This window comes from Petaurus breviceps, unplaced genomic scaffold (assembly GCF_028583685.1).
Source record: "Petaurus breviceps papuanus isolate PSGF00001 unplaced genomic scaffold, PetGlider_PUasm1.0 90740, whole genome shotgun sequence".
Classification (NCBI taxonomy): Eukaryota; Metazoa; Chordata; class Mammalia; order Diprotodontia; family Petauridae; genus Petaurus; species Petaurus breviceps.
Window position 1 is genome coordinate 5,663,623 of NW_027187330.1, and position 11,177 is coordinate 5,674,799.

The 11,177-nt window shown below is 40.2% G+C and overlaps 1 protein-coding gene across 1 annotated transcript in view; it reads right to left on the reverse strand.

The window, feature by feature from the left end:
* Nucleotides 1-499: 499 nt before the first annotated feature.
* Nucleotides 500-11,177, reverse strand: part of CUNH10orf53 (chromosome unknown C10orf53 homolog) — a 19,834-nt gene continuing 9,156 nt past the window's right edge. The window contains exons 2-3 of the mRNA XM_069067058.1: nt 2,221-2,340; nt 500-1,090 (exon numbers count right to left, since the gene is read on the reverse strand). Of these exons, the coding sequence (XP_068923159.1) occupies nt 1,026-1,090; nt 2,221-2,340 (185 nt within the window). The 3' untranslated portion in view covers nt 500-1,025. The remainder of the gene's footprint in view (nt 1,091-2,220; nt 2,341-11,177) is intronic.

The following is an 11,177-nucleotide window of genomic DNA, read 5'->3' on the forward strand; positions in this document are numbered from 1 at the left end:
TAAGTGACTTTCCCAAGGTCACATGGCTAGTTTTTGTGTTAAATGTCTGAGACTGCATTTGAACTCAGGTCCTCCTGACTCCAGGGCCGGTGCTCTATTCACTGGGCCACCTAGCCACCCCTTTATCAATCCTTCCTTCACAATTTCTCTCATATGTACTCTTCCCTTCTATTTCTACTACCACTGCCCAAGTTCTTGCCTTATTCCCTCAGGCTTAGACAATTATAATAGCCTTCTAGATGGCCCTGTCTCTAATTTCTCTCATCTCCAATATACTCTGTACATTACTACCACCAAATATGGGGTACCTTCTGTATCCCACCAAATCTTCCCATGGAACTGCTTTGATCAGGTTTTTTTTTTCTTAAAACCTCCTTCTTACCTATCAAATAAATTCTAAACTACCTAGCCTGGTATTTAAGGTCCTTCACAATCCAGCCCTAAGTTAAATCTGTAGAAGCAAAAGTTGCATCTCAGAATTCTGAGTTTTAGGTTTCAGACTTTCAAAAAACTAAATTCTAGCTTCAGAAATCGTTAATTTTTACACTTGCCCAGTTTTGTCTTTACTACAGACTGGATTCTTCACAGCTGCTGGCAACTAAAGATTATTATTGAGTGATGGCGTTACTGTTACTAGACAGTATCTAATTATTTTCCTTCAAGATCAATGCACAAAGTTGATACTTTGTGGTCCATAATTGTAGCCATTCTCCCTACAGGTCAGGGTTGAGAGATGCTGCAAGAAGCACAATATTATTATCATTATTGTTATTTGTGGTACGAGATGAATGCATTGTGTTTCTCAGTAGCCAGGTTAGAAATGCTTTGCTTCTGTTCCAAGTTCCTTTTGTTCTTTTGCACAACCTTGGACCATCCAGAGACAAGCCATATTCTTCAGCTTGACAAATACCAAGTGAGTTGTTTTCATTTCCACAATCAAACTACCTGTTATCTGCCATTCCAGGTTTAGGAATCACTCCAAGTGAAGAAGGATGCCTCATGGATGGGGAAATATGGCTATTTCATTAGTAGGCATGTAGCACTGCCAGCTTGGCCTTTTCACATAGTGGATCTAAGTTGCCGTCACCTCCTAGGGAATAAAAATTCAGTTGGTTAGCTTTCTCCACAGTCCAGTATTATTTTATTAAACCATTTAACTTCTCTTAAAAAGGGATCTCTAAAAACAATTAGAAGGATGAATGTAATACTTACTAATCTTTAGCAGGACCAATAGTGAGACTGACAAAGTTTTAAATTCAGCTCATGATGCTGAGAAATGAGTAAATTCAGTCACATGTAGTCTTTGGATAGAATTTTTTTACAAAGTAATCTCTGATGCTAGAGTAAGCCCTTCAGTTGAGTTTGTAATGGGATATTTCTTAGGATATTGCCTTTAATTATCCTAGAAAACCTTGTTATGCTTTTCAAATGGACCTATACCTTTGGAGGCCAGAGACAGTTTAACAAATATTTATTGAGTCCCTACTATGTGCAAGGCACTGAGCAATATGCTGAGGTGGGTACCATGAGTACTAAAGGGCTCCATGGGAGTCATCCTGGCCTCAGGGATAAATAAAATCTACCTCCCAGGGTTGTTGTGAGGATCAAATAAGATAATATTTATGAAGGACCTAGCACAGTGCCATGCTATATAAATGCTAGTTATGATGATAATGAAGATGGCTTTAGCTGGTGGATATCTGAGAAGAATATCCTCTATTCTATTGGGAATACAATAGCAATCTGAAGTCTTCACACAGAAACTGGAATTGGTCTTTTTTAAAGAAAGCATTAAAAAAAACCTCTTAAATTTCTATTATTCTGGAAGAAATCATTGCAATACATAGTATGGTGTAGTAGAAAGAGACTCAGTTTAGGAGTCAGGAGACCACAGTATTTTAGCCCCAGTTCTGCCACTACTAACTCATTGAGTGACCCTGGGTAATTGACTTCCCCTCTCAGAGTTTAACAAGAAGTTGGAATTCTAAGATCCGGCCCAGCTCCTATCTTCCTGTTCTGAAGGCTTGGAATGCATTATGCGTCAGAAGTGCCAGCAATATGACAAAAGCACTTGAATTTAGCATTGATTTTAAAATACGCTGAGCCATCCTTCACTTAGGCTCAAGTAGAAAATGTTGCCCTTATTTCCATGTTAATAAATAAAGAAGCAATCTTCTTCAAGAGGGAAAATGGCTCTGCGGGTCTCGACTGGGGACTTACCAAAGTCCAAGTCGCTGATTTTGCACTGGAAAATGACTTCACCATTGACTAGGAGCTCTAGGGCATCCCAGTCTTCTATCTTCTGTAGAACGACACGGTGTCCAGCTCTTTGTAATACACCTGAAAAAGAGGAAAAAAGCACCAGGTGAAATGCAATAATTTCATGTTATTATGAATGACAAGCTGGTGAGTAGAAAGAGCTGTGGTTGGAAGGGCCCAGAAACCACAGCTTTTGGTACTTCTTCATCAATACCCATACTACCTTAAGTGAATTATCATCCTTATGGGGTTCAAAGTTGCTTATCTCTAAAAAAAAATGGTTGGTGTCAATGATCTTGATGGCTTCTTCCAGCTCTGGCATTCTATGAAAATGAGCTAAAATATTTGTGTTGAAAACACACCAAAAAAAACAAACAAACAAACAAATAAAACAAAGCCCCAAACAAAAGAACAAAAATTATTTCAGGTTAACATTCAATTCAATTCAGCATATTCAAGGCTACTGAATTCAATCCTATCTAATATGATAATGAACATTCCTTAACTGATGGTGATGCCTTGGATGATCTTCTAGTTACTTCACATGGGTAAATCTTTTTTTTTTTCTTTTTGGAGAGGGGAAAGTAGGGCAATTGAGGTTAAGCGACTTTCCCAAGGTCACACGGCTAGTTTTTTTGTGTTGTGTCTGAGATCACATTTGAACTCAGGTCCTCTTGACTCCAGGGCCAGTGTTCTATTCACTGCACCACCTAGCCTCCCCCCATGGGTAAATCTTGACTCCCCAAACTGACAGTAGGTTTTACCATCCACTCCTCTCCCTCTCCTCCCCAACACATATACAGAACACCTAGTTCCTGGTGTCAAAATCAATAAAGACTTAGCTTGAGTCGTGATAGAGTACTAAGAAGCACAGAACAAAAACCCTGACTGAAAAGGCTATGAACGCAGCTTTAGGGTGAGATTAACTTTCTCTCCAGGTTAATACCAAGCCACTTCATAATAACTGTTGAAAAATGAGCTTTTATGAATGCTTTGACAGTTAAGAACCTATTGGTGCTTTCTTGTGCCTAAGCTTATACACCAGCCTTTTCACTCTCACCTTCAGACTTTGTAATTGAGATGCTCTTTGTAATCAACTTGTATTTTACTCACCTGGGAAAAACCACCAGGATATAAAAATTAAGTTCTTTGGACTTTTTCAATACTATATATTTTCTTTTAATCATCCCCCTTTTCCTGATATTTTCTCTCTGAAACAGAGGGAAAGATGGGGAAGATGATGCCACCAGTACCACCATCAGCAACTTTCATTTGTATTTGAGATCTTCAGCCACATTAACCAAAGAACAGTGAGTCACTCAGAGCTACACCACAGTCAGTGGTAAAGTTAACTAGAATCTCATTCTTTTGATATTTCTCTAGTAGAAGACATTAAAGCAAAAGATGACTTTGAAGGAGGCTACAGAAATGTTGGCTGTTTGTGTGAGAGGGAAAGGAAAGGAAAAATGATTTAAGAATTATTTTAAAAGTGTTTTAAATGTGTTTGCATTGAAGCTTTCAGGGTTCAGTTTTGGAAATTTGGAATTTCCCCTCAGTCTAAGGAAAAAGGGCTTCGCAATTTCTGTAGCTGATGCACACTGCTCGAATTTCCCCACAGGATAGGAGTTCCTAGTGAGGGTAGTGACAGGTGGAAAGTAGTAAGAAATGAGGTGATATGTACCTAGGTAGAAATAAGGGCATGAGTACTGCCTTGCCCTCCCTTCTTCCTTTTCTAATTGATGGTAAATGGATGTTCGTTTCTTTAATTTATTTTTAAGTCCTTCTTGGTTGAGACCAAACTTTTGAGGCAGTGAAATTTTCTCAAAAGTTTGGTGTTGGTATTTTTTTTCTTTAAGGTAAGGGGATAGATTTTTCAAGAAAAACTCAGAATGTTAAAGCTAGAAGAATCTTTAGAGATGATCTAGTCTAAACCTATTATTTTTATAGATGAAGAGATAGGTCTAGGGAAGGAAAATGACATTTGTTTTATTTTCTTTTCAAAATATGCGTGTGGTTATATATACCAGTATAGCTATCAAATTAATGGTGTGCTTTTTTTTTCAAATAAAAATGTTGTTCAGTTGTTTTAGTCATGTCAGATTTTGCCATTTTATATACTGAGGAGCTGAGGCAGACAGGGTTAAGTGACTTGTCCAGGGTCAGACAGCTAGTAAGTGTCTTAGGACAGATTTGAACTCAGAAAGATGAGTCTTCCTGATTCCAGGCACTCTGTCCTTTGCACCACCTAGCTGCCCTAAAAAAAATTTATTAAATCTTAAATTTGTAAGTGTCAAATATTGAATGGCCTCTTAAGTCAATGATGATAGTAACAACTGACTGAAAGGTCTTCTTAAATATGGCTGTGTAACTTTAGAAACACTTTTCCTGACTCTGCTAACTTCTTATTTTTTTCTAAGCAAAATTAGCCTCTTTGGGTAGAAGCATACATATTCTATTTTCTCTAGATACTTGAGTATATATTCCTAGAGGGCAGAAGGCTATATCTTATTTAAACTTTGTATCCATCCCAATTCTTAGAGGAGTGTTCTGTACCTTGTAGATGCTTAATTGGGATGGGTATAGGATCTGGCCTGCTATTTCCTTGGTATAGTGAACTTTCATGTGATAAAACTCTCTCTGCTAATAAAGGTAGAAACTGGCACCTTCTCAACAACATAAAGTCTTGTAGAGTTGCCTAGAGTACTCAGAGCTTAGCTAGGTGCATACACAGCCAGTATATGTTGGAGTCAAGCCTTGAAACCAAGTCGTCCTGGAATCAGTCAGCTCTCTATCCAGTCAGTCAATAAAGATTTATTAAGTGCCTACTAAGTGCCAGACATTTCTAAGCATCAGGGATACAAAGTTAGGTATAGGACAGTCCTTGTGCAGCAGATTTCAGAAAAACCTGGGAAGACTTACATGAACTGCTGCAAAGTAAAGACAGCAGAACCAGGAAGACATTGTACACAGTAACTACAATATTGTACAATGAGCAACTATGATTGACTCACCTCTTCTCAGTAATCTAAGACAATTCCAAAAGACTCATGATGGAAAATACCGTCCACAACCAGAGAAAGAATTGATGGTGTCTGAATGCATATCAAAGTATACTATTTTCACTTTATTTTTTTGGTGGTTTTTTCCCTTTTGCAATAAAGGGAAAATTTTTATACAAATATACAATAAAATTTTTTTGGCAAACTGTTTCTTCTTTCACAGTATGACTAATATGGAAATATTTTACATGACTGCACATATATAATCTATATCAAATTGTTTACCATGTTACAGAGGGGGGAGGGAAAGGAGGAAGGGATAAAATTTGAAACTCAAAATTTTATAAAAAAGGGATATAAAAAAAAGAAGATAGTCCCTACTGGCAAGGAGCTCACAGTTTAATGGGGGAGGCAATACGCAAACAAGTATGTACAAACAACTTACATATAGAATAAACTGGAAACAATTGGCAGACAAAAGGCATTAGAATTGAGATGTTGGGAAAGTCTTTCTGGAGAAGATAGAATTTGAAAGAACCTAGGGAAGACAGGAGGCAGAGATGAGAAGGGACAGAATTCCAGGCATGGGGACAGAATGATGGAGTCAGGAGATAGAAGAACAGTATAGAGACCAGTGTCACTAGATTTTGTGTGTGTGTGTGTGTGTGTGTGTGTGTGTGTGTAGGGGGCGGGTTAGGGGTAAGAAGACTGGAAAGGTGTGTGTGTCTGTGGGAGTGGGTTACAATAAACAGAGGATTCTATGTTTGATCCTGGGAGTGATAGGGGCCAATGGAGTTTACTAAATAGGGAGGTGGTATGGCTGACCACATACTCAGGGAAGATCACTTTGGAAGCTGGCATGGGGAGAGACTCTGGCAGGGAGACCCACCAGCAGCTTTTGTGATGGCCTAGGCATGAGGTTATGGGGACCTGCATCAGGGCTGGGGCATGATATCCTTTAGACACTTAACAGTTGTTACATGATACTAGGTATTTGTCCAAATGGGCAGCATATTCTTATTGACAAAGCAATAGGGTTGCATTTATGGTATTTAGAGCAAAGGAGACATGGTGATCACTTTAATCCATGCCAGAACCATGAAGAAATCCCCTCTACAACACCCTTGATAAGTGGCCATGAATACTTCCAGTGACAGGGGACTCACTACCTGAAATTAAATAGACTTAAATGTGAGTCAGGAGAATTATATTCAGTTAGTCCTGATTCTATCACCAACTAAGAAAATCACATGATCACAAATGGAAGGGAACCTGTATGGTCATTTATTCCAACTCTCTCATTTAACAGATAGAGGAAACTGAGGCCCAAAGAAATTAAGTTATTTGCACAAGGTCACACAGGTAGTAAGGAGCAGAGACAGAACTCACGTCCTCTGACTTCAAACCCAACACTACTGTACCGTACTGCATTGATTGTACAAGGGTGACTCAAGGGGTTCTACTTCTCTAATTCAGATTTTTCTTCTATAAAATGGAATGCTAGTCCTCAGATGACATTCACTGAATGCTCACTAGGTGTATGACACTCTATTGGGTTCTGTGACTCATAAATGGATACTTTTTACTCAGTTAAATAATGATGATTCACTAAGGCTTCAGAAGGTACTCTAACTGATTAAACTGGAAAGAGAAGGCAAAAGAGGCAGCTGTTTTTGTCCATTTTTTAAAAAAAATCCTCATATTTCATTTAATCTTGCTTTCAGAAAAGTAGACAAATGTGCCAATTAATTGTATTTAATTACTGTGACGAGTGCCCTGTCTAAATGTTGGCATGTGTCCACTTCAGCTTTCGATCAGTTCAGCACAACCAACTCCAACTGTGAACTCCTTAATTGCAGAATTTTAATTTCATTTTGAAGAGAGAAACTTCAGAAAGTGACACAGCAAAGATTCCAATTAGTGAGAGCACTCTCCAGGAGCACCCAGGGGCTGAGTGATCAGTTTCATCAGCTATTTTCCACTGGGTAGCCTCAGGGACAGACAGCAACAGAGAATCCTGAACATGGTATGTAGTTTTAAAAAGAAGCAATGGCCTCCATACCCTTTGACCCTGAGATTCCACTCCTAGGCATATACTGCAAGGAGGGACATTTCAAAAATAAAGGCTCCATATGCACCAAAATATTTATAGCTACATTTAAAAAACACTATTTGCCTTTGTTTCCTCATCTGTGAAATGAGCTGGAGAAAGAAATGGCAAAGCACTCCAGTATCTTTGACAAGAAAACCCCAAATGTGGTTACAAAGAGTGGACACGGCTGAAAAATGACTGGACAACAGAAGAAAGATGCCCATGGAAACAAAGCAGATACCCATGGACTGGGGAATGGCTAAACACATTGTGGTAAATAATACTGGGATATTACTGTATTATAAGAAATGAGAAATATGATGAAAATAGAGAAGCATGAAAAGACATGAATGGATGTAAAATGAAGTAAGTAGTCAGGAAAATAATACACAAGTCAAATCGATAATCTATTAAGTGCATACTAGGCATTGTATTAAGCACTGAAGATACAAAGAAGGACAAAAGGTAGTCCCTGCTCTCAAGGAGCTTACAATCTAATGAGGGAGACAAATTGAGTACAACTACGTGCAAACAACAAAAAATATATATGTATACACACACACACACCTCTATATGTACACACACATATACATACATATATAGACCCACATATATATATATAAATTGGGGATAATAAGAGAAAGAAGGAACTAGAATTAAGGGGGACTGGGAAAGGCTTTTTGCAGAAAGGGAGGTTCAGGTAGGACTTGAAGAAAGTCAGGGAGGCCAGAAGATAGAGATGAGGAAGGAGAGAATTCAAGGGGTGGTAAGAGCTGGAGAAAATGACTGGGGTCAGGAGATGTAGTGGCTTGTTGAAGGAAAAGCAAGGAGGACGGTGTCACTGAATCACAGAGTATATAGAAAGGAATAAGTTGTTTAAAATACTGAAAAGGTAGGAAGGGGCCAGGTTATGAAGGAGTTTAAAGGCCAAACAGAAGATTTTATATTGAATCCTGGAAGTAGTGGGGAGATGCTGGAATTTATTGACTTTCAGGGTGACATGTTCAAACTTGACCTTTAAGAATATCAATTTGTCAGTTGAGTGGAGGATGGTCTGGAGTGAGGAGAGACTTGAAGCAGGAAGAACAAGGAGCAGGCCATTGTACTAGTCCAGGTATGTTGTGATGGAGTGGTGGCAATGTTAGAAGAGAAAAAGAGGCATATATGAGAAGTGTTTTGAAGGTAGAATCCATAAGACAGCAACAGATTAGATATGGGGGACACAGGGTGAAAGAGTAAGGAGGCAAGGAAGACACCTACATTATGAGCTTGATGACAGGAAGGATGGTGGTACCCTTGAAGGACCACAGCCAGGCAGCCTGGTGGTGGGTTGAGAAGTCCTCCAAAGAGAAATGCTCAGTCAGATGAATGGCAGCAAGAACAAAGATGAGAGCCAACTGGACAGATAGTCATGGGACCAGCCATTGCCCCTGGAAGTGGAGGGACAGGAGAAAAGATGGCCCTGACAAACTCTGTGAATGGAATAGGGTAGAATCTATGGATGAGGGAGTGTTAGACAACATTGTAAAAGAGGACCGTGTCAAGAGGATATTCCAGAATATTCCACCCCAACCCTGGGCACAGGGCCTTTAACTTGATGTTTTAATGACCCAAGATACATTTGGAAATAGTAATGATCTTCCTTTTTCACATAGCAAAGTGGGAAAAGAGATGCATCTGAATCTGCACTCCTTCTTCAATTTGTCCTCAAGCAGGTGGTATGAATCCCCAGCTTCCACTGAGGTATTTGTGTCACATCCACCTCCCAACAGTGCCTGCCTGAGCCGAAGGCCTGCTTAGCAAAGACATAATGACAAGCAGAGTTCTCAAGGTAGTTGGGTTCCACTTGCCAGCCTTCTCTAGGCCTCACACTCTTCAGATCCTCTGAAACAGTCACGTAGGAACTGGCCGATTCGGAATGCACTAGGATGTCCATCACCCTAGTGATGAGGTATTCTCTCAGGTATGGGATGACAGCCTTGGGCCTTTGGGACAACACTGACTAAGTGCTTCCCAACAGCTCGCCATCCTGCAGCAACTCAGCGTTGGGTTTGTGGCTCGATGTCTCAGCTCTCACATGATTTCCTGAAGGATTTGGATACGCCAGGATCTTCTGTCCTGGCTGGTTCTGTGCTCTTCCTTCAACCTTTCTATGCACTGATATTCTTCCTCTATTGGAAAGTGGTGCAGTTGGCAATACTTCCTATAATCTTCCAGCTCCAGTTAGCGAAAGGTCTTTCCATCTCTTCCTCTTAATGACAGAGAAGCTCCTTGGGTTCTTCAAAATCCTTTCCCAGGTGGCTCAGAATCTCCTGAAGCTTTTCCCTGTAATAGTGAGCAGCCTATTCCACAGGGGGTAGTTTGTGAGCCTCATGTTCTGGCATTTGGCAGTAGGGTACCCAGAGTGATGTCTGGTCCTCCTCACAGAAGAACTAGAGTGGGCTGTTGGCTCTGTCCTTCAGTACTCTGCAAGCAAAGTTAGCTGAGCGCTTTTCCAGGTTCACATCAAGTGCTGGGACTTCTCTGACCTGGGAAACCTGCCTGCAATTAGGGCAAGAGAAAGGTGTGACCCACTCTCAGCTCTTGGAGAGACATGCTTGGTAAAAGCTGTGCCCACAGTCCATGGTGACCAACTGAGAAAAGTAGGTCCTACAGATGCTACAGGTGATTTCACTGCAGTTTCTGGACAAATACCATATCACTAGTCATTTTTCTCTCTCTGGAGCTTTTTTCTTGCAGCAACCAAGATCAAGCAACTCAGTTCCACTCAAGGAAATATTTCTGGTCAGGATAATCCTCCCCTTTTATAGACCCTAAAGTCTTTCTCTGAGGCCTACCATGGGGTGGAGGTGGCCCTGTGCTTGTGAAGGCTACGTCAGCAGACTCCAGGTTCTAGGAGGATCCTACCGAGGTGTAAAGATTTCTGATACAAGCCTGTGATGGACTATGTGTATATTTATTTAAAAAAAATAAAATAAAATCCATTGGCACAACAGAACAAGACTTGGAATAGAAGTCAGAAGAATTGGGCTCTGCTTCCAACTTGACCATTTGTATGAAATGTGAGTCACTTAATCTCTCTGGGCCTCAGTTTCCTCATATGCAAAATGATGAAGGGATTGGACTAAATTGGGGGTTCTTAACTAGGTGTCTGTGAGCATTTTTAATTTTTTAAAAAATATTTTGATGGGGGCGGCTAGGTGGCACAGTGAATAGAGTACTGGCCCTGGAGTCAGGAGGACCTGAGTTCAAATCCGGCCTCAGACACAACACTTATTAGCCATGTGCCCTTAGGCAAGTCACTTAACCCCAATTGCCCCTCTAAAAAAAAGGGAAAAAAATATTTTGACATCTGTATTTCAATATAATTGGCTTCCTTTGTAATTCTGTGAATTTTATTTTATGCATTTAAAATATTTTGAGAAAGGGTCCATAGGCTTCACTCAGTTGTCATGAGGCCCATGACACAAAAAGAGGTTAATAAGAAACCCTGGACTGGATCTTTAAAGTCTCTTCTTGTTCCAACAGCCTAGGAAAATTGTAAGGTAGGTCATCCATCTTTGGTTGGTAAAGATAATACTTCAGTCTAACCAGTGACTCTCTGCCTCCAACTCATCATGACCCACTCATTCCTCAACCCTTTTCCCATTTGGTGTTAGTGTCCACTATGCCATGCCCGTTGCTGCTACTGTTGCCACTGCTACTATACTTCTGCTACTACTACTAATGCTGATGCTGCTACTACTACTACTACTGCTGCTGCTGCTAATACTTCTGCTACTACTACTACTACTGCTGCTGCTGCTGCTACTACTACTGCTGCTGCT